The 24302-nt window shown below is 44.0% G+C and overlaps 1 protein-coding gene across 3 annotated transcripts in view; it reads right to left on the reverse strand.

Moving 5' to 3' along the window:
- Positions 1138–24302, reverse strand: part of FBXO16 (F-box protein 16) — a 33673-nt gene continuing 10508 nt past the window's right edge. For all 3 annotated transcript variants that reach the window (XM_021390601.1, XM_021390602.1, XM_021390603.1), the window contains exons 4-9: positions 17105–17311; positions 15638–15802; positions 14611–14816; positions 8044–8149; positions 3427–3652; positions 1138–1344 (exon numbers count right to left, since the gene is read on the reverse strand). In XM_021390601.1, the coding sequence (XP_021246276.1) occupies positions 1196–1344; positions 3427–3652; positions 8044–8149; positions 14611–14816; positions 15638–15802; positions 17105–17311 (1059 nt within the window). In that variant the 3' untranslated portion in view covers positions 1138–1195. The remainder of the gene's footprint in view (positions 1345–3426; positions 3653–8043; positions 8150–14610; positions 14817–15637; positions 15803–17104; positions 17312–24302) is intronic.

A 24302-nucleotide genomic window follows, 5' to 3' on the forward strand; every position in this document is an offset into this window, starting at 1 on the left:
TGCCCTCATGGGCAGATTCTGTCCCTTCCATTAAAATCTATGGTGCGGTGTGCTTGGTCTTGACAATGGCCAATGTCTCTTGTGCCAAAAATCTTGAAACCCTTGAGTGACAGTACGAGATAAGCTGTTCACAGAGTGGAAGACTTCTCCTAATCCTTGTCACAAAGTGGCTGGCATTTTCTCTGAGACATGATTTCTAGTCTATAAAAGCTGAGAATTCATGGATATACTGTGGTCCCTCCTAGTGTGTGCGTAGTTGCAGTTTTGTTTCAGCTCTGTCTGGGTTATGATAAGGCAGTAAGTTACAGTTGCTATGCATTTAGTCTCCTTATCCTTAGAAACTGCTATTTACTACATTTCCTTAACTGTGGAAAATAATGCCTTAAATAATTAAACTAGTGCCTGTTCCCCATGCAGTGCCCTGTGCAATGCTGTAATCCAGAGGGTGGGATTTGATTTCATTCTCACTAACGTGATTGAAATGATAGACTTGCCTTGTATAGTGTGAGAAAAAAGTTCTGACTTCAATACAGCACTAAGTAGCTTTTTCCTCATTTTCCCCAAGGCTCCTTTCTGCCACATATTAGAGGCTTTTCCCTTGGATGCTGTGGTGCTTTGTTGGCAGGGGCTGTGGGTTACAGCTGAAGGAGCACATTAATATTGGTAGTAAGCTGCTCACTTTGTGGGGGTTACAGTTTACATCACCCAGGTGGCCAGTAGTCCTCACTTGTCTTCCACAGTCCCCTCACTGCCCAGAAATGCAGCTTCCTTAATTCATTGAGAGAGCAACACAAAGCAGCTCAGGCCATAGGATGTGCCCCACGATGTCCCAGTGACACATGGGGGCAACCTTAGTGTCCAGCAACTCTAGTAGGCATCTGCACAAGGGTTTTCAAAACCCTAGGTGAATTCTGCAGAGACAGCATACCCCGAAGAAAACAAGAATACAGCACCAGCAACATGAAGCCAGAGTGAAAAGCACATTAGGTAAACCTGACTCTGCTGCAGCTTGGACCAGGAGATCCCACCTGGAGGCCCAAAGGCAGACAGGAGTCATCACACCAGCTGCTGCAGTTCCAAAAAAGTACAAAGCCATTGCTTCAACATCTCTCTATAGAAACTGGCTGAGAACAGATGTAAGACTTGCATGCCTGTTTATTTGCCCTGTGCAGTGAGGTAAATGAAAGTCTTTGACTCAGGCAACATTGCTGTTGTCTCCCCCATCCAGGCAGGTAAGCTTCTGTTCCACTGAGATGAAAGATGCTTCAGATCCTTCCTTAGTCTGTACCAGATCATTGCCTGATGGAGGAATGAGCCCAGGCTGAGCCTCACATTGTGGAGAGGCTAGATGAAGGAGAAAAAACATGAGAATCAGTCATTAATTTAGCCAGAGATTTCAGATTTTAAACATATTTAGGTACACAGTCCAAACTTTGGGATTTTAGTAGCATTTCATATCTCAAATACTTCTACAAATCTGGATTGAATGGGCTGTTTTCCTTTGTCATCTCACTACAGAGAAAATAATCACATTGAAACATCTTTACTTTTCCTGCCCACCTTTCTGACAACCTGCAAATCGGGGAGCCTCCTCGCATAACCCATTGAGCAAGTCTGGGACTAGGAGTGCATCCAGCCACACCTAGGCTCCTTACCTCTGTGGTTCAAGTTTAGAAAGAAAGAGGTTCCACTCTGAACTTTGTGACTCGAGGGAAGGGTCTCCTCTGGGTGCGTGTTTAACCCTTCCCTCTGTGCAGTAAATAATCAAGTGTATCCAGCCCCCTCAAATCTTGTTCAGTTGCTATTAAATCACTACATTGTATCTATATTATGTCAATAAATATATATTCTGCTTCTCCATTACTAGTGAAGTGTATAATGTAGCTGTTTCTATCTGCGACGAGTATTGCCTAACAAATTATCTGTAATCCAAATGCAATCTCTCAGGTGTAATTTACCTCAGTAGTTTCTATACTACAGCAATGGTGTTGGAGGGAGCTTGCATTTTTGTCTGCTCTCTGCTCTCCAAAGCTCTTCTCTCATGCATAGTTTTAAAATTTCTTATCATGTAGAAGACACTGAGCGCAACAGAGATCGGGCAGGATGCTGTGCATCCCTGTGTGCTCCATTCTCCACCCATCTGGAATCCTTAAGAATCACTGGGTAGCCACATCCTTGCAGGAGCTCCCCTTACTTCACGCCCCACATCCTTTCTGACAACAATAAACCACGTCTTAGCAATTGGAGATTGGTTCCCAGATGTAAGAGATACTCCTCAGTGCCTCCTGGGCTGCAGGGTGGAAGCCAATAATGCAGGCAAGGCCCAGGATGTACGCTTAGCTCTTCTTAACTTGGCCCCAGTCCTGCGTGAAGGCTTCCTAAGGCTCTGTTCTTGCAGTACTACTTCAGGACAAGGACCTAGTTAATACGAATGTTGTACTGCTGTGGAAGCTTCATGTGAGGGACTGCAACCCTCTAGCCTAGCCTTTATGAGCTCTTCCCCATATGGAGATGCTGGGTATATTCAAAGATGAGGTCTCGGTGAATAATTGCCCAAGGCAGCCCTAGACTGAAATGGCATGAAACTGGTTTTGACGGGATCAGTGTTCCTCCTTATTTTTGGAAGGCCTTCATAGACCAGCTGCATTCTCAGCTGTTGTGCCCCTGGAGTTGATTGCTTTATCCCCTGATTTTCTAAATGCTCAGTACCAGTTCTTCCTGGCATCTGTCCAGGGCATGGCAGAGTTCATGGACTCTGTACTGAGCTCACTGCCATTGATGCTGCAAGATCTCTTGCTCTGTTACTAAATATTAGTGAGTTAAACCCACGTGAAGCCCATGACAGTGTTCAACACAAAGATGATAGTCATGACAGACAGGTGAGTCTAGCAAGTGCTAGATGTCACAGAATCATACAATCTTTTGAGTTGGAAGGGACCTTTAAGGGTCACCTAGTCCAACTCCTTTGCAGTAAACAGGGACATCTACTCACTCAGATGCTCAGAGCCCTGTCCAGCCTGACCTTGAGCATCTCCAGGGACAGGGGACCCACCACCTCTTTGGGCAAACTCTTCCAGTACTTCACTACCCTTATCGTAAAAACTGTTTTCCTTATATCCAGTCTAAATCTCCCCTCTTTCAGCTTGAAACCATTTCCCCTTGTCCCATCACAACAGATCCTGCTAAAGAGCCTGTCCCCTTTCATACAGCCTCCCTTCAGAAACTAAAAGGCTGCTCTCAGGTGTCCCCGAAGCCTTCACTTCTCCAGTGAATTACCATCATCTGGATTCCCACCATTCAGGGTGACTGCCTTCTCCTTCACATATGGATATACCTCCACAGCACTATCTCCTTCCCTCTATGCACAAAATTTGAGTCTTATCAATCTCTGCGATAGCTTTCACAGAGCACTCATAGCATACTGACATGGAGACATGGTGGTCCTCTCTCTGAAGTCTTTCTTTTCTCTTGCACGTGGTTTTAGCACTGGAGCTCGAACAGGTCCTGGTCGTATCCCAGCGTTCTGCCGGGAGATCTGGGCTAGGGTCACTGCTGCTTCTTTGTTGGGCAGGTTCTCAGCTGACTGGGGAGTGGCCCATTTAGGGCAAACTGGTGTTTTTTGAGTCGATCCAAGATCTTCAGTAAGTGATAGCTAGGAAGAGAAGGCAGTAAGTATCATGTTATCTCAACAGAGGGGCTGAAAACGTTGGAGTCTGTTGAAAACTTCAATCGATAAGTGATATTCATAATGATGATACAAGCATAAAACTGCAGTGACTTGTGCTCTTTCCTAAGTTTACCTTAAGGACAAAAGGATCCAATTAGAAATTGATGCTAGTAAAGCCAAACCTACGTTAATTAATTCTCCACATCGACTCATTTCTTAATGCACAAATTCTCCCCTGTGCTTATGGCTGTAACTGATCCCAGTCTTGCTTGCTGTGTGAAGTCTCATAGTAGAAAGGAGTATATTTTAACATGCTGCTCAATGACCATTTTACTAACCACTATAAAAATTAAGCAAAAAAAAAAAAAAAAAAAGAATCTTAGCAACATAGTGATTTTTTCATTGAAAAAGAAATTCCCAAATATTCAAAAACACAGTTGTGCAGACCAACAGCTTTGGCTTTTTAAAACGGATACCAATGATTTAGTACTAATAGTGACCCAACATCAACAAAACCAAACATTTACATTGAAACTCATTAAAAAGCACTATCTGCAGATGTGCAGAATGTGAAATTAATGTCCACAGTAAAATGGTTGCTCAGAAGAGTTCTGCAGTTCCTGCCCACCTGTTTCCCCTTTCCATTGTTTGGATTGGCAGCAGCAGCAGTATATGGTGCTTCATGCCTAATTGTCTGACAATAAATAAGCAATCCAGCAACGTTTGGATATCAGCCTAAAGAAAGGCAAGTGATTATACGACTGCCTAAGGTGGTCCAGGTTCTTGGTAGTACTTAACATGGAACAGAGATGGTGTGATACAAGCTGCTGCAGTTTTTCTGTCCAAGCAAGAGAAGCACAGTACCAAAGAAACAGTAGCAGTTGCAGCACAGATCTGACTGTATCTTGCTTTTCAGCTTCTATGTCCTTGGTGGTTCTGTTTCAGAGTTAAAAGGAATAGATGAGCAAGGAGTATCAAAGCCAGGCAATGCCTTTAAAATTAGAGTGACACGTATAAACGGAGTTTCAATTTCCAACATATTTTCACACTCAGGGGTAGTCACAAGTGGTTCAACAGGATTTCTTGGATGAATAAATAACACTCAGAACGAGGTTTGCAGAATATAGGTGATGTAAACATACACTGGACAGGACTGTGTCACAGTGCCAAGAGCCCTGGATCTTCATGTGGGATCTACCCACACAGTGTACAGACGTGATCCACCCTCCAAACACCAGTTCCCTGCGTGTCTGTGGCTGGATAATTTATTCCTGACTTCAGATGCTGCAATCTTATTACCTTAGGCAGTGAGGCAAGGATGACTGATCCTGTCAAAAAGATGTTATTTAGTAAGCACTAAAAATAAGTCAGTAATTCAAGAACAGCTGGGAGGGTGGAGCAGCCTCTCAAACAGAAACAAGCAGGCAGCCTGAAAGGCAAAACCAGCCTCTAATTGCTGACATTGCAGTCATTTGCAAAGCTGTCAAAAGCATCAATGTGATGGATTTTTACCTTTCTAATAAAGTATCTGTGCTTTTTGACGCCTGGGGAGGATTTGGCACGACGCTTCCTGTTTTGCTGAAAGCTGCAGAAAACTCCTTCTGGGAAGCCCTCCAGGGAAGAGCCCCTCAAAGTGTAAAGGACGCTGACACGGTGGCACTGCTGCCTGTGAAGGGACCCGTAGGGTCAGAGCTGGGGAATCACAGCAGGGCAGCACAGCTCTACGTCAGAAAGAACAGGAAGGATGAAACAGTGGCCCAAAACAAGGGGATCTGGTTTCCATGCCCAGCCTGCCAAAAGCTCGGCTGAGTCACTGAGCCTTTCTTCACTTTGCTTTGTACAATACTGGGACAGTGGCTGCTCAAGGTGGTGTAGACAAGCCACAAAGCCTTGATCCAGCAAAGTGCTGAAAGAGATGATTAACAATGAAACTGTGCTTGTCTTTACTGTAAGGCATTTCCCTCCAAAAATACAGAGCAGGCATTCCCGTCCCACTGCAGAGATACAGTGGTTGCATGCATACTCACAAGAAGTATTCAGGCACCTAATTAACTTAATTTATTGTAACACATTATTTAAAGTAATTTAGATAATTCGCTTTAATTTATTGTAAATGAAGTGTGAGCTTGGTCACATTTTATGCTACCATTTCCATGATTACTAATAAACTCCAAAACACCACAAGTTTACGAGGAGGAGACCTGATTCACCATATGCAAAGCTGGAGCCGGTGGATTCAGGTCATCACTTTAATTACGTGTTTCTTCTATTTTGGTGTGTTGCTCTTTAGCCTCCTGAGCTCAGAGCTCCATATAATGGCCCTTTTCACATCTTCATTGTTGGCTGTAATGTACTTTATTCTCATCTGCTTTCTACACTTGAATCATTGATCTATTTAAGAGCTTCATTTTAATTTGACTTGATGTTTGCTTGCTTGGGGCACTTATTCTTTCATCATATGCTGTTCTCCTTCCAAGGATTTACTAAAAGGTTTGAATATTAAGCTTCTTTATTTGGAATTGATTAAGTAAGAGTCATTTCACAGGTCTTAATTTCAACAAGATTTCCCTAATAATAAATGGAAATTAATTCTGGATGATTCCTAGTGAGTTATATACTCTTTTTTCTATGCATTAGCCTATTGGAACCTAACTTTTGTTGTCATCTAGCACTGTAGTCATTAATGGTCAGTGAAACAGCAGGATTATACACTGCAATACCAACAGAGGATAAGAAACACAGCTCTTCTGCCGAAATTTGTACTGCTCAAGAGAAATACAAGTCTATTTTCAATGTAAAGGTCTAGGAAAGAGCGACACAGTGCAGACCACCCCAGATTTTAACAGAAAAAGAAGACAGTGCTACCAAGACTGCATAACATGAAGACACAGAGCTCTGCTCTGGGCTTACGTCATAGAGGTGTAACCCCCAGAGTTGCACGATGCTTACCCCTGGGTTAGGATGTCCTATCTGCCTATGAGGCACCAAGGGAGGATGGTGGACCTGGCAGGCCTTGACAACATGCAGTGGCTTTAAGAATCTTCCCAGAGCTTTTTGTGTGCAGAGAATTTAGTACCCCCATTTAGTGTCAGCTAAATGCATTCTGGTGACTATCTGCTATGGGAAAAATAACGTCGCTAAAGCCACGAGCAGCCAACAGAAAGTGACACAGGCATAAGCACAACTTGACCTTGTACTGCTGCAATTTATAGCAAAAACTGACGCTGAACTTATGAAAGAGGGTTTGGATTTCATGTTGGGACTCAAACTAGGCGTTCGCACCTTCTAGTTGTGGGCTGCAGGTTAAGTAACTTAGAGTTTAGACTTCTTAAACTCTAGAGAAAGAAAAAGATCAGTCACCTCTTTCTACCCTGAGCTAAAATTCTTTCACCTCTGTGCTGACAATAAAACAGCTTTAAATCTGAAATGAGAAGCCATGGTCGAATGAAACGGTAAGGTCCCTCTGATCTAAAGGCTACAGGGGAAGCCTTTGGAGAAGGGACATTATAAGAAACATGCTGAATAACTTAAAAAATATTTCTGTTCTTTAGCACTGACTGAATCTATTTCCTTGCAAAGAGCCTGTATTTGGGTCAGGAGAATGCCTCTCAATCTCCGGAGACAATGCCTCTTTTTTATGTAAACCTTCTCTGGCTCAACTCACATGCCTTCCCTGGCTTTCATTGCTTGGGAAGCATGCTTCCAGGTTTGCAAAAAGCCCCGATACGCTTGCAAGCACATCTTTCTTCTGGCAGTTATTTGCTGCCCTATCTACAAAAGCTAAACCCATGATGCTTTCTGGAAGCCTGACTTCCCAAGACTCCTTTCATGTGAGGATGCCCTATTTTACCAGCGATAAGCACAGTGAATCTTCAGTATTAAGACCTTAGGGCTGCTTGGCCAGGCTCAGTGCAATGAACAAAGTAATAAAAGAACTTCAAACTGCAATAATCAAAAGTTGTGAGAATGGAAGAGCAGCTTTGAGAAAAGATGCAAATGTCACGAGGGAGCTGATCCAGTGGAAACTGGCTGTCAGGATACCATGCAGTATGCAAAGTGAGGGAGGAGCAGATAACAGGATCACTGTCTACACACAGACAGTTGCTGTCCCTTTTTCCCACTGCAGGCAGATGGGCTATGTCTGGGCTGCAATGAGAGACTGCCCCCGGAGCAGGCAGATGTGGCATGATTTGTGTCCTCCTTATGGCCTTATTGCTACTGGCCAGACAGGCAGCACATGTGCCTGGCAGCCTACTCGTAGTCAGAAGCAAAGTTTCACAGTTGCCTAAGTTAAATAAATGCTCTGAGCTAAAATATTCCTGGGTGTAACTGACACCGGACTCTGGCTAATATAATTACAAGCCAGTGATACTCACCAGTGATTTTGATTTCTGGAGTGTCTTAGATCCACGAACTACACTCTTCTTTTTTTCATCTGCCTGCCGGCTAAGGTCTGGGGTCTCCCCTCCCCCTTTCTTTCTCCTGCAGAGTAGAACAGAATAGTATTAACAAGTGCTATGGAGTTGGTTCCCTGGGGTGGAGAAGAAGAAAATCCCTTATGATAAGCCACCCAAAAAGACATGGTTTGAGCTCATACATTGCATCTTGTACCTGGGGCGGACCAAGAGCGCGCAATCAGTTTTGTGGCTCAGAGGAGCTTGCTATTTTTTAAATTATGCTAACTTCACAGCATTCAAATGCATGTCGTTGCCTTGGCGCTTACAGATGTATAAACACATTGCTGGGTAAACATATAACCAGCGCTACATCAGCTTAAGGGAATTCACAAAAAGGGGAGTTGAGCTAAATGATGCTTGGAATTTTTGGTTTAGTCCATGTAACTTCTAACATAAATAAGGTCAGAGGACTTCCCCTTAAACAAGTTATTCATCTTTACTATAGCCAAGTAGACTTTCTTATCATAGAATCATAGAATCATAGAAAGGCCTGGGTTGAAAAGGACCTCAAAGATCATCGAGTTTCAACCCCCCTGCTGAGTGCAGGGTTGCCAACCACTAGACCAGGCTGCCCAGAGCCACGTCCAGTCTGGCCTTGAATGCCTCCAGGGATGGGGCATCCACAACCCCTGTTATAAATGTATATACATTCATTTGCAGCTATAATCAAAGTTAATATGACAACAAGCAGAACAGGCATATTCCAGAAAGTGAAAATTAAGTGAATATGGCCAGTTGTACTCCAAAATCAGGAGTAAAATTAGCACTATGAGAAAGCTTTTTAGGAACTTGGACAGGTTCATCTGGTCTGAATGTGTTCGTTCCCCTTCCACATGCACATTCTGCAAATCACAGGTAAGTTTACAGATTTAGTAAATTTAAAGCAGCCATTCTGTGTGCTCTGTGGTTTCACCTCCCAGCTCCACCAGCAGCACGTCTGGACTCCTGAAAAGCATGCTACAAAGCAAATAGTGAACGTGAAGCCATGAATTCACAGGGTGGAAGCAAACCCTGAAAGCACCACTCATCCAACAAAGAAGCAGGCCCACGCTGCATAACGTGCATGTCCTCACGAGCAGCCAGCAGCAGCCGCCTGTTATTCAATAGTCCCAGACCAGCTGCAGATCAAAAACCATCAAGAGCAATGAGATAAATTATTTCAAAGAGCAAATTGAGGAAAATTGCAATCTCTTTGTAAACACTAACATACAAGAGAAAGAATCTCAGCCAAAATACTATAGGGAATGATGTGGTCATCTTTAGATAAGAAGGCAGACTTCTGCCAAAAAGAGTCAGCGTACAGAAGGCTCCCCACTCGTTGTTACAGCTGGGAGTGTTCTAAGAGGTGAAGGAGTGGCTCTGACTCCATTCCTTATAGTCCAGGGGCAGTGCTGGAATAAGCCCATTCACTCAGAAAACAAAAACACTGACCCACTTATGCAAGGAGAAAATACCAATATCCCGTCAAACCTGGGTTTGTGTTTGCAAATTAAGATATTAAGCTCTACTGCTGTATTCTAACATCCATGCTCTTGGTCTCAGAGCATCCCCCTGCAGCAGGGCATTGCCACGACCTCATTCCACAGTCAGGACAACAAGCGGTGGGGATGGAAAGGAAGACACTGCAAAGGAAGATGGCATCACAGCCGAGTAGGGCATGGCAGCTCTCACTCCAATGCTGAACTCAGTGCTTCTCGCCCTGCTTTTCTCTCCCAAGGAATGTTTTAAATTCCCACAAGCCTAACAGGCAGGGAGTATGGGGCTGGCTATTCAGAAACATGAAAAGCAAGAGACAGGCATTGGGATGCAGAGGACCAGTGAAACACCATGCCCTTCTCACGCAAGCCAGCCCCTTTTTGTCAGAAACTGGGCCTAGGCTGCTGACAGAACAATTACTGAAAGTAATTATTTTCTCATTGGGTAAACACTTCAGCACAATATGCAACTGTTTTAGAGCCTGCCTATATCCATAAATTATCTAAGTGAATTAGCGCAAGAAGGCAGGGCTGGCTGGGGGGGAAGGAGCTTTCCTTTAGGCTGAGCTGCTGTCAGGAGAAGTAGCAGGGCTCTTTCTTGAGGCACAAGCACACAGTCTTGGCGGGGGTCCAGCACTCGGCTAGAATCAGGATTCATTACTCATGATAAAGTGGGAGGCAGACCTTTTGATTTATTGGCACCGAGCAGCACCATCACCAGATGCCTTCCAGCAGAACTGGACGTGCACAGCCGGAAAGGAACGCCCCTCCCGCTCCTTTTTAGGCAGATCAGAAGCCCAGAGAAAATTTGCTAACGTGGTCCCAGGCTTTAGGTGAAAATGCCTCATTTCACCTTTGTGGTATTGCTCTGTGTTCCCAAAGAGACAAATCCATCCTCGCTGGTCTCTGTTTGCACGCAGTGGAAAAAGCTATCAGGACAATTCAGAACAGACCAAACAGAAATCACCCTTGTGATATATTGCACACAGACGTGCAGCAGCACTGAAAGCCACCACTATAACACTAGCAAGTGATTTTGATAAGGCCTCCAGGCAATTTGTAATTCTACCCCTGCCTGTATCTCTCCTCTGTCTCCTCACCACTCCCTCGACCACGCGTCTGCTCATTGCTGCTCTTGATTTCACTGCTCAGGGACTGAGCTTTTCCCACACTTCCCCATCTGAACCAAGTAACATGTACTGAACATACTCCAGGATCACTGTCCCAGCTCCTCTAAAGCTGCAGGGATGTTTGTCACCGAGGCTCTCAGGTGCCATTTCTGATGCTTTCCTGAGCAAGCAGCAAAAAAATCAAAGCATCAGAAAAAAAAGACAAAACAAAACCAAACCAAACAAACTGTCAAGACTCAATTATCATCCAGATTGCAAATTAACCTCATTCTACCATCTTTCAAGCGCTATCTGGCAGTGGCACAGTGTTGTAATTCCTCTTCCCACTGACATGAAGCACCAGCACTGACAAGGCAAAACTCTCACCCAATTGTTCTACAGAAATCTGTTCGTTTACTTATTCAAAAGTAAATACCCAATTATGGTCTCATAGGCCAAAGTACATGTTTTGTTTTACATCTCTTAGGACTCTTAGTCTAAGAGGGCAGATTTAGACTAGATATCAGGAAGGAATCCTTCACTGTGAGGGTGGTGAGACACTTGGACAGGTTGCCCAGCGAGGCTGTGGATGCCCCCTCCCTGGCTGCATTGCAGGCCAGGCTGGATGGGGCTGTGAGCAACCTGGTCTAGAGGGAGGTGTCCCTGCCTACAGCAGGGGGTTGGAACTGGATGATCTTAAAGGTCTCTTCCAACCTAAACCATTCTATGGCTCTATGATTTTATGACTCCCTTGGACTCCACTCTCCTGTATAACTGAGAATTGGTTGCTGCTTGTTGCTCTTCCACGTTCACTTTTTGGCTAAGCAAGGAGTTCTCTGCTATGAGTAGACAGCAGCTATGATGCCTGGGAGACTTCTCTCCTCTTTTTGGACCAGAAAGCAAGCATAGAGAGGAGATTTTAGTCAGTTCTGGGGGCTAGGAAAACCTTTAATTTTTTGTTACCTTTTAAATTCTGCAAGATTTAACCCAACATTAGGCAGATTGAGTTTGATTCAAAGAAATAGCCAGTGACTAGCCTCACACACCTCTTTGATGATGGCGTCAGGTATTCCTTTGATGTAATCTTGTTTGTTCACAGAGAATTTTCTACAAGTTCTGCTTTCCTCAACGCAGCAGAACACAGATGGAAAGAATGGTTTATCTGTTCTCAGCCATCGCTTTGGCTGTCTGCTGGGTTTCTGCTAGTCCTGATGAACCTTTTCACCCTTGCTTATAATCTGCCTCAAGAAAATACTTGCTCCTCCCTGTACGCATTCAGACTGCAGCAAAACTCATTACCTCTCCCAGACTACCACTGCAAAACCCTACCTTTTAGGAAATCAATCCTATTGTTTTAGGAATCTCATTTTACATAGATTTCATTACTCCTGACATTTAGTCTACACAAAGAGTGGATGTTATGCCCTTGAGCTCCAAGAATTCATCTAATCTGAAAAATAACTATACCTAACACCGCCTAGGGGGTCACAGATCTTTATCTCATTTCTCTGTTCTACTTTACAACCCTGCACGCTGGTCAGGCAGGGTCTGCCTGAGCCTGTAGGCTGCAGTACAATAGATCAGCTTGCACAGCACTCGCATTACCTTTCCTTGCTCAGGCGACTAGATGCTCACTGAGCACAGCCCTCATCAGCAGCACAGAACAAAGCTTGGCATCACAGAGGGCCACTGTGCACTTTGCTATTTTGTGGCAACCTGGATCTCTAACCAAAGTGCCTACTTGCTGCCACTGCCACCCCTGTGTGAGGAAAACACAAGCCTAGAATGGGGTGTCCCAGCACTCCTGCTGCAAACAAGGAGCAGGTGAGGTGCAGGAGACCAGGTCCCTACACAGCTGAAAGGACAGAGGATGCAATACAGAGCCTTAGTGGGAGGACTTCTGGGAAGGGGCTGCAGAGGGGATGCTGTCTGCAGAAACATTGTTATATGAGTGGGTAGCTGGGTCAGCACCTGAAACAACACACCTGTATTGCTAAATAAGAGCCATTACAGGCAATTACTTTCAGCTTAAGTGACATTAAAGGGAGATCCTTGATAAACAAGTAAATCTCTTAGAATTCATTTTTCTCCTCGCTGTAATCCTCTGTAATTACGGATAAAAGCCAGATTTGCTAGATCACTAGGCATTAAAATATTCTCCATTGCACAAATGGATAGAGGCTCAAATCTTACTTAGGAGAAGAAAACAGTCAGTGTGCTTACTGTATCATTAGCAACTCAGAGTCATTTGCATCTGGTTGTCAGCTGCATCTACAGCTCAGTGCTGGAACAAGCAACTTCTAAGCTCTTTGAACAGGGCCTGTCCCATTTTTGACACTGATTCATGACCAGCACATGGGAACCCTAAACCTCACTGTGTAGTCTTTGGAAAAGGCTACGCAGGAACGCTTCACAACTGACAAATAATACTGGAACAATCATTTGCAACAAGGGGCATTTTGTCAAAATACTTAGTTAAAAGCATCGGAGAACTCTACCTAAAATGCTAGAGTTTGGAAACACACGACAGAAAGAGGGTGAGGTGGAAGCTGGAATGCTCTTTGAAGTACCGCAGTATCCTAGGACTAGGGGACGCGGATTAAAAAATGATTCATAAAGGGCTTTTGCTCAGACACTGGGAACTTTGTGGAACACCCCGGAGGAGCAGTGGGTCCAGCAAAGTTAACCACATTGAGAAAGAACCTATGCTAGTGCACTTCTGCTTAGCCAAGTAATCACTAGGCTGGGGTAATTCGTAGCTTGATTGTTCCTGTGCACAGTGCTAACCTCAGCAATATCAGTTATTTACTTAATGTACGGTCTGGATACATTCATTGTGGACTAGGTGGTTCCCAAGGTTTTTGTTGGCACAGGGAAGAGGAATATCCTCTTCTCTGCACTTTTGGTTGGGTGAGAATCTGTGGAGTCCTTTTCACAGGGACTCACATAGGACGAAGGCAATGGTCAAGTTAATCCACTAAGTCTACACCAGGCTCAGACTAATGATAATGTTACCACAGTTTCACAAGTTACTGCACATCAGCTGAGTGGAGGTAACTGCTGAGAGTGTGTCCATGAAAAAAAGGAGAGGTGCCAGAGCCTTAAATGAGAAATGGACAAATTCCTGCACATAGCTGCCTCCTCGCTATTGTTCCTGCCAATGCTTGTTGATGTACAGAAATCTGACCACAAACCTAAGATTCTGAAAATACCTTTTGCCAGATACGTCAAAGGAAAGAAGTCAATGTGCAAAACTTTGCTCTGGGTTGCAGAAATGCCTTCTTTTGTCAGTTGATGACCAGGTAATTCTGGGAGCCTACGAACTGATGGATCTAAGCATCCCAGGTAGCATAGATACAAATCCTACTCTTACTTATGTATCATATAGGACATATACACACATACACACTCTAATACTTGCACTCTCAACTGAACACCTAAATCTCTTCAGACAGAAGATCTTGAACTGACAGATATATTTCATCATAGTTAATTGATTCTTCTTTTGTGCACAAATTGTGTATTCCTCTCAACTTTGTAGCTGAAAAAACTACAAGCTTATTAAAAAACTCTTGAACAAACTCTTGTTCTAATTCTTCCCCTTACAACTGCGTAACTTCCCCAGGAGCTACAGCCTATTTTATAGGCAGACACTAACAAGCTCTGCCAATGCACTATGCTGAAAGGATGCAAAGCAGTGAAGCTGCAACCAGAAGAGCATCAAGATCAATACAAGAAAAGGCAAAAGGGCAGCACAGTGTGCTAGCTTGGGTTTGCAGCCAGGCTGGAGTACTACAAGGCTTCCAGGAAGCGCGAAGCACAGGCAGAGGGAACTTGCAAAGGACACAGGCACACTCAATTATCACAGAAAAAGCAAAAAAGGCAGAGACAAAGCCTCTTACGCCTGCCTAGCTTGTTCAATGGGATCGTAGTTGTTGAGGCAGTTGAATCGCATGGTGTCTGTAGGGTGCCTGTCTGATGAACGCCACGGTGGGATTTCTTTCTTCTTCCTGCTAGTCTTCTTTCTTGGTGCAGAAGGTTTTGACTCTGGGGTGTTGCTTCTCACCTTTTGCACTTCAGTAACTACGGACTCATCCTTCAAAGGAGTCTAGTGAGAGATATTGAAAGAAGAAAATTAATTTTATCCTTCAGTGAAAATTAGATTCATTTTACCTAACTTTAGATTTGTAAGAAGTAGGTATTAACTCACTGGACAGAAATAGGCACCCTGGCAGTGCACGTCCCATTGCCCACTGTATTTAGATGAGCTGAGTAGCATTGGCTTCATCCACTGACCTCAGAGACAACCTATGGGGGAGTTTGGCAGAAGATTCCTGCCTTCACGGTCCCACAAACAAGGGATCTGGATGAATGAATCTCAAGAGAAAGCAGTGGCTACTGAGTAATGCTTCACTTCCCCAAAATGGCCCTGCCACCTTTGATGAAGACAGAATGAGACAACACTGAGGCCTACAACAGGCAGATTCTGTATTTTTTTTTAGCTTTCCACCAGCTAGATTGACTCTGAAACTTCAGCGGGGGCAATGCTGGGCTCCCCACTCCTGCTTAGTAGATTGAGGTAGGCCATCATATGCTCTGTAACCTGGAGAAGAGAGGGGAACAGCCTGGAGTGCTGGAGAGGGAAATTTAGAGGATTACTCCAGAACAATCTGAGACTACAGGAAGAGAGAGAGACCTTGGAGACTGCTTCCCTCCTAACCACTGAGATTTTCATTCCCCCTCACCCCTACCAGGGATGGATGAGGGAAAGCAGACCACATGGCAACACAGGAGTTTAGATTCTAATCTAAAATTATGTATATTCCTTGTTACTAGTGGGAGATCATAGTAAGTTTAAGAGTTAGGAACTCTACTAGCCCAGAGATTTACAAGTGGCATGGAACATCTCCGGAGGTGGTAGGAATATACCTTTGGCCTTGTAACACGCAGCCCTTTCACCATTTCAATGTAATGTCTCTTCCAGATTCCTTGCTCAAAGGGAGTTGGAATGAAGTGGATGTACCAGCCGAAACGCAGGCACTTCTGCATCCAGAGCTCATCCAGTTCAGACAGGTTCTTCCATGCCCAGCTCACCTGTGGATGACCAGTAACCACATAGAAGAGTAGATCAACATCTTGGGGTTTCAGGCATCTCAGATTACAGTTGGAGATTTATCTCCCATGGATGCAGTTCCCCTATGTCCTTAAACTAGCACAATTCTTCAGCGCTGTTTACACTCCATGTAAACCCAAATTTCCTCATTTGCTCGTTGCGTGTTGGCTGATGTCCACTGCAGGGTGAAATACTCTAAAAATCACTAGCCAGAAGGAAAGACTTCAGCTTATTTAGGGCAACTTTCTGCATTTCTACCCAATAGGTCCATAGGAGTTGGAATAAACCTGTTATTACATTTTACTGACAAAAAAAACACAACAGAAAAATAACCCCCCCAAGTCTGACAGACACATTCTGTTTTCTCCCTACTCAGTTCTGCTCTTTTAGTCCATTGCACAGTCACCTTGCATGCAATACTTCTTCCAGCTGAAGGGCAAGAATCATCTATTTGCACAATTGTGCTTATAACAGCAACTATCCAATGATGTGAGAGAAGTAGCACCGTAAGGACCTTCCTTTCTCATATCCTAATCTATTTTCTCCCTGTCTGTGCATGAATACCTGAGGTTCATCTACATAAAAAATGAACTGTTGAAGAGAGATACTAGAGAAAGCTTTAAACAAGATGAGATTTTGATGTATTAGTAGTATTATATGGAATACTATGTTTGTTAGTGCAGTAATCATGTCACCCATATTTGAGCTTATTCATTCAGAACTAGCTTGGGTATCACTTCAAGACATGAGAACATATTAGCAGACTGAATCCTTAGACATCGCGCTCAAAAGCACATTGATAACTACTCTGCTTCTGCACATCCAGCACTTTACCTTCAAGTATTTAAATGGATCTGGTTTTTACTATTTTTCTTAAAGCATTACATGCACTTCTTCACAACTACCACGGGCTTATACTTTTCAAAGCAGTTAATGATTCTGCACATTGTGCGAGGTACTCTAAAGAACATGGTTTTCAGAAAGTGTCAGTCCTCCTCCTTGAGAACAATCAGCCTTGTAAAGTGCCACGTGTTAAATGGCTTAGAGCAGAGCTCTTAAAATTACTCTTTGCTTTCATAAATATTGGCCAATTTGACTTAATTTAGGATCTGGGGAAGTGCTATATTCAATCTCACACAAGTGTCACTAAGCATATAGCACCAGGGTGCCAGGTCAGAAGGCATTCTTGCATTCCTACAGCTTTATTGTAACCTAGTGCCATTTCCTTTTTTAACTTTCTTGACTTGACTTTCTGAATCATAGCATGTGTTGGTTTTTTTTACCTGTGCACATCGACAGAGGCTCCGTGGGTCCAGGAAGGAGAAAATGTATAAGGACAGCACTCTAGGAAGCTTCGTGGTAAAATCTAGAGCTTCGATGGGAATTTGATCCTGTAGCTGCCTGGCACAGAATTTCTTCTGTGACAAGGAGCAGAGCTCCAACTGGTCCATCAGGATCTTCTGCCTCTGACCATCTGTCCACCTGATAAACTGAAAAAGGAGTTCCAGGTTGTGGGAAACCAGAGATTCAGCTTGTTAAAATAAATCACACATGTAAGGCAAGGAAAGTGCCCAAGCAGCAGCTTTTGGTGACTCACTCAATAGCAAAGCACGTAGGAACTGGGAACAAATGGAGAGGCTACATTAAAAGAATCTCTGAAGCCACATAACATATGATTTATAATCCTCAAAGGATCCAGAATGACCTTGTCCAGGACACAGTCATCCTCACAAGATTCTCATCACCTAGGATCAGTTTGGAACCTTGGCTTCCCTCACGAAAAGAGAGAGACTCAGGTGTGTGTTTACAGGACAGGGTCCTAAGTTGACTGCTGCTTCCTCAGCTATCCTGACCCATGTATGGCCCCCAATACTGCAGTATTTGAGTGCCTCACAATTTGTGAAGTATTTATTCCCACAGTCTGCACAGGAGAGAAATCCCCACTGCCTTGCAAAGAAGCAGAGCAAAGAGAAACCAAATCAGTTGCATCTCACAAGGAAAACGTGACACAGATCTGGCAGTGCAGTTAACAGATTTTTTGTGTCATTTCTGTGCTTACGACAGATTTCTGAAGAGGAGAAGGAGAACAGCTGGACTTCACTATGGGAAGAAATGAGCACTTAGTTAACCACACAAGCACGTATTGCTTGATACAACAGCAACAATAGCACTGCACTGAGCAGAGTGGGGCAGTGCTGTGTAAACAGGGTGGGAGCAACGGCGGCCGTACCTGGTGTTTAGCTGTGTTGATAGCAGGGGATGGAAAGGGCCCTGTCAGCAGGAATCTCCTGGGAGGAGACTGACCTCATCGCCACAGTCTGTGCAATCTGTCTCAAAACCTGCAGGAGCAGTCCTGGCAGTGAGGGCAGCGCAGAGTGCCAGGAGGGAGGACGTGGCAGAGGACCATTGAGTCAGCGCCAACAGGAATCCCCAGTGGGAACTGCTGGCAGCGGAATGGTACAGAGAAAGGTGGACTTCCAGAGGCAGAGTGCAGGTTCCTAGCACAGCCAGAGCAGCTGTGACCCAAACTCTCCTTTCTTACAAAGGGCAAGTTCCTAAAGTGCCGGGCCTGCCTGGGGAATGCTGCCTTCCCCGGCTTCTTTCTTTCTCATGCATCGGCTGTACCCTTAGCACACGTTGCTCTTTCTGTTTCCTGAAGTCAGCTTTCCACAGCTGACAACTTGCTCTCCATGGGTCAAATCACAGCACAGTTATTCTGCATTTAACCCCACGGGCATTTGAAGAACTTATTTAAATATGGTCTCCACCAATTAAAAATAGCAGTAAGAAAAAAAACCCATGCAATTCTTCATATATATATATATGCATCTTCATATATAGATGCATATATATGTGTGTGTGTATGAAAAGCTGGGTAAATTGTTCAATGCCCAATTCCCTTCCTTTCCTTTCTCTTTCAGAACAAAATGCATTACAAATTTAATCTTTTCTCTGCTTCCACACCAAAAATTGATGGTTAACTCGAGGGCTAGAGGGATTATGGTCTAAAATATAGTGGGCAGATGAAAAGTAACTGAGAAGTAATTTCTTCGCAGATCATCCTAAAGAATTCTTCGTTCCTTTATTTTTACGTGGATGTATTTAATTCCAGGACTGGCCAATAAGCTGTGAGAAGTAAATAGCTCTGCTCCTTGCAGACACCTCTACGAGACCTTCAAGTAGGTCAGCAAGGACAAGAAGGGGTGGAACAGGCATTCCAGAGAACAAAGACAAAAAGCCAAAGAGAAGAAAGCTCCCAAATGTCCATGTCTGTTCATACACAAACAGACAGCAAATTAAGGAATACACCCTTTCCCTCCCCTCCCTATTTTGCATATAACTTTCACCTCTAATGGAGTTTAGCAAAGTACGAAGCAAAAACTGAAGCAGGAATTTTGGATTTGCACTTAGAAACGTGTCCTCTAAGAATGCAAATTCAGGAGAAGATGCACCACAGGGGGACAGAGGAGGCTTTGCCTGCGCCCACCTCACTTTCAGTTTGATGTGAAAGGTTTTTTCTGCCATGTGGTGGAAGGGGTGAGCTTCTGCTGCACAGACTCCTCATTCATGATCACAGCTACATCCTTTTCTCATTAAAATGGTCTGCAATCATCTATTAACAAAGGTAAATTTCTCGGGGATAAGTTCCAGAGACAAGGGGGCAACCGGCTTCCTCCCTTCCACACCAAGAGATTAAGTGAACTGATCACAGGAAATGTAGATTCTCTTTCAAAGAGACAGAAAATTTGCGTCCATTTAACCCTTCTCATTCCGCCACGGCTTTGCAATGGAGCAATTCCTTCCAGCATCCTCAGCTTGAGCTAACACAGCATGGGAGACTCCACTAAATCAGAGTCACCCTGCCGGGAGCATGGGAACACACAGCTTCTTCTCCACTGCATTCAGCAGCAGCCAAGTATTTAAGTAGGCATAATTTGTCTCTTTTCCAGTATTAACAAGCATGTCCCCATCCCACATTTGGCCGCCTTTCTCCACAGTTCCTCCCCTTGCATGTGATTACAGCAATCCAACCAGTCAGACCGGATTCCCCTTTTTCAAGGCGCTGCACCTCCTCGATCCGCAGCCGGGAACATTTTTTCCTTTTCTGTGTCTTTCCCCCGAGCCCTGGAGAACAATGTCTCCCCGGGGACTGCGTGACATAAGGCTACCGACTGTTGCACCAGGGAATGCAGAGTGCTCAGCCTGTACTCCTGCGATCAGTTTACGATTAATCCATGAGTGCACACACACAAATAATGCAGCCTGACACCAAGGGGAGAGCCCAGGACCTCAGTGCTGAAGAACAGAAGCTCTGCCGCTTAACCTAAAGAGGCCCCTCTCCGCTCTGACAGGCAGGTTGTTTTACTGACTTGAACTAGCCACTGAATTGGGACATAATCCTCGTCGCCAACCCAGCGTATTGACACGAGTTCACAGGGTTACAATCACACGCAGGCAGCCCTGCGCTCTGCAAACATAGCACAGAACTCCCAAGTCAACACGGCTCTTCTAGAACACATAAACATCGAACAGCTTGCAAGCAGACGGATGGTTCAGCTCAGCAGAAGCAATTTTTGCCTCCTCAACCATCTTCTCCCAGTCCAGATGCAGCGATCTACTTGGAGGCATGGGTTAGAAGAGAAGGGATGAAGGAGGAAGCGCCTGGTGTCCATACATAGAGTCACAGAATCCTAGAATTGTTTGAGCTGGAAGGGACCTTTAAAGGCCAGCTGTCCCACTGCCTGCAACGAACAGGGACACCCACAGCTCCATCAGTGCTCACAGCCCCATCCAGCCTGACCTTGGGTGTCTCCAGGGATGGGGTACTCACCACTTCCCTGGCAAACCCGTGCCAGTGCTTCATTACCCCTTATTGTAAAAACGCGTTTCCTTATATCCAATCTAAATCTCCCCTCTTTTATTTTGAAACCATTTCCCCTTGTCCTGTCACAACAGACTGTGCTAAAGAGCCTGTCCCCTTCCTTCTTACAGCCCCCCTTTAGGTACTGAAAGGCCAATCTCCCCAGAGCCTTCACTTCTGTCAGGTGGTTCCTTTGCCATGAGTTAACTGGTACTCTGACAAGACGTAACCCATGGGGTGAGATGAATCATTGTTAGGGCTCCTCGATTTGTCTGCATCTCATTTGGCTATAACAGAAGCTGAGATGCACTGATCACAGGAGACACTTAAGCTTAGGTGTCTTAATGTACAAGCTCAACCCCTGCCTCACTGTCAACTTACTAACCCGCGTGTCAGCGTGATAGCATTGAGAATTAAGGTAAAGCAAAATGATTTTATGTTTTTTAAATTGATGGGAGGAATTTTTGGCTTGCAGTATTGAGAACACATCAGAAAGGGAAGCTGAGAGGGAGTACATCAAGGCATCTGCCCCAGGTGCAATATAGAATAGCAACTAGAAGAAAACAAAAAGAAACTAACTGAGAAATGTTAACCCTTTCCCCGAAGTGTTTCAAATGAAAGACAGCAGCACAATTTATCTCTTGTATGTACCTGGAAAGTGTTTGGGATAAGCAGAGTGATAGAAATTCACCACAAATGCCTCCAGCAAGATCAAAGCCTGCAAATACTCCAGCATGGGAACAGCTATGTAGGACAGGCTGTCCGCTGCCGCTACAGACTATGAGTACCTCCACTCTGCGCAGCAGTAATACCTTGGTGAGTTAAGTGCAATGTGAGACAGCCAAAAGCCTGTAGAGGGTCCCATCATTTGTCTCGAATAGGGCAGGTGACAGCACAGCCAGTCCTGCACCCCTTGGGGCTGCTCAGCCATGCAGAAACAGAGAGAAGAAATCCCTTCAGGTCACCTAGTTCATTGTTTCTCAGCCTGCATCTTATGGACCACAACACATCGGTTTAAAAAGGTTGAGAAACGCTGAGTTAGTTCATCTCCTAGTGCAAAGAAGGATCCATTCCACCGAAACCAAACCTGACAAATGTTTGTCTAACCTGTCCTCAAAAGACTCCAGCACTGGAGATTTCCGCCCCTTAGCCCCCAAGGCAAGCTATTGCAGCAGTGAGTTGTCTGTAGATTTTTCTGGTGTCTAAATTGAATCTCCATAATTGAGATACAAGCCCATGATTTCTTATCCTATCCAACATGAACGCAGAGATCAGATCATTCCCTTCTTCTTTCTGGCGTGCTTTTATCTCTTACTGTAAAGATGTTATTTCACCTTTTCTCCATCTTCCCTAGAGTAAACAGATCATTTTCAAATTTTCTGGACCTGAGGCCATTCTCAGAAGCATCTCCAATTGGTCCTCATCGTTCTCAAAATGCATGGTACAACACTGGCAATGGCTCTGCCTTTCAGACAGCTCTTTGGGATATTTCCCCGTTTTATAATTATAAGACAGCTATATCATATTCATTATTCCCAGTATATTTTATACGGAATTGCTGGATGCTTTGGTTTTCTTGTATCTGCAGTTTTCATAACTGTCATTCTCACACATAACACTTTTCATTTGTCCTTATCAAACTGCAGAACTTTTCATTTTGATTTCTAATCTCCAAAGTTCATGAAATCACTCCAAGCCTGATAGCATCTGCAAGTGAGTATGTACTTTCCATTCCTTCACCCAGATACCACCAAAAATGAACAATGCTAAACTCAAGATGGACTTCAGGCCTCCAGTTTCATAATAAGCCATTTGTGACTACACTGAATATGGATTCTCAGCCATAGAAACCCATTCTTCAGCAGTTTCATCTAGTCTATACTTGCTGAGTGCACTTTGAGAGGATCATGTGAATCAATGTAAAAAGTCCTGCCAAAGCACTGTGATTTCTTGATAAAGTTTCTCTCGAACTCAGGGTGCCCTAGGCTTTGCATACCACATATCATAATGCCAAAGGCTTTGAAGGGAGTTAAGAACAGCTTTTGTGCTTTCCACGCCCTTTTCATTGGTATGATGGATGACAAAGGCACAAGGAGAATTAACTCCAAAGGAGCACGATGAGAAGTACTGATCAAGTGTCAGATGGGGGGTCAGGTATTTAACCTTTCAGAAGATGATTCAGCACTTGTGTGTGTTTGGGGGAAGGTCATTTGCAGACTTTGGCTCTTTCAGTGGGGGTTCCAACAACATTTTTTACCAGCATTTATGCCGTGGGCATTTTAAAACACCCATCAATTTTCAAGAAACAGATGTGAAGCCTATCAGGTACTGACTTTCATGTTAAAAGGTGAACAATCATTCAGTTATTTTCTTTTCTTGGTTTGTGTTAACTAACACCCTTGTTATCAAAACGCAGACAAATCAACAAAGTATGGAAAGCCTATTTCTTATAAAGATGAATAATCCTTATGAACTTAAAATCAAAATGCTTGTCTGTAAGAAAGAGTTCATATGCAAAAAGCTTCCACACAAGTGCCCTATTAGGCATAAAGAATAAGCATCACAGTTACACAAAGTTACTGTGCAAATATCCTTTCTCAAAGAGCATTATTTCTACATTTAATTTTAGCTCGAGTACCATACATGACAATATACCTGGTTCTTTGGTTGCATTTATAAAGATGTGCATAGGGCTCAGCCATACAGTCACTGCTTTGATACATCCACTCTTTTATTGCAATAACATCATTGAGTCTGTATTCCTCTTTGCATAGGAGACTGAGCAGATCACAGCTACTTTCCCATAATTATATAGGTTTTTCCTCATAAAAGAGTAAGGACAATGCGATATTTCAGGTGTGGCACATATTCTGCCATTGCTGTACCATCTGCTTCCAGGGCCAGTCACTTAGAGTTACATTCCTTCAAAGCTGCCAGATACGACTCCCTCCATAGGCTACAGAAGCAGGCATCTCTAGAGGGCTGTTCTTTCATCCTACATTAAGTGAGATGAATTACCCTCTGGAAGCACTGCTTTCTTTCTGTTGACTGTACATTGAGCCTGTGATGACCAGACCAGTCAGGCTGAAATCCCTATTTCAGTCATACACGGCCAGAGAAACCCTGTCCTGAATGCCTACCTTGCTGTGATCTGTGGCTGGGGAAGAAAATTCTGTCTTAAGTCTCTGCATACCTCTCTTTTTCATCAAAAAACAGGGAGACAGCACTTTCCTGTCTCATACACAAGTTGTGAGGATATTGATGGTATCATATTGTGAGATGCTCAGTGATTACAGCATTAGGAGCCCTATGTGTGCTCTCAGTAGCTATCATGTCATTTATTACCAGCTTTAAAGACTTTCTAGCAGGTAAAGGCAATACCTAAACACCCCGCATCCTCTCTGAAGACTTCACAGAATTTTCCCAGGGCTTCTTATCTATTATAGAAAATTTTGAAAAAGGAATGTAATTTCCCAAGTTCAAAACTTACAGAAATAAGGCACCGAGAAAAATATACACCTTTACCTTCATCAAAAGTAGAGCAGTCAAAGCTCACTTTCACAAACCTATCAGGAAAATGAACTCCTTTATCAAAGTGGGATGTTATACGTTCCCATTAC

This window comes from Numida meleagris, chromosome 3 (genome assembly GCF_002078875.1).
Source record: "Numida meleagris isolate 19003 breed g44 Domestic line chromosome 3, NumMel1.0, whole genome shotgun sequence".
NCBI lineage: Eukaryota > Metazoa > Chordata > Aves > Galliformes > Numididae > Numida > Numida meleagris.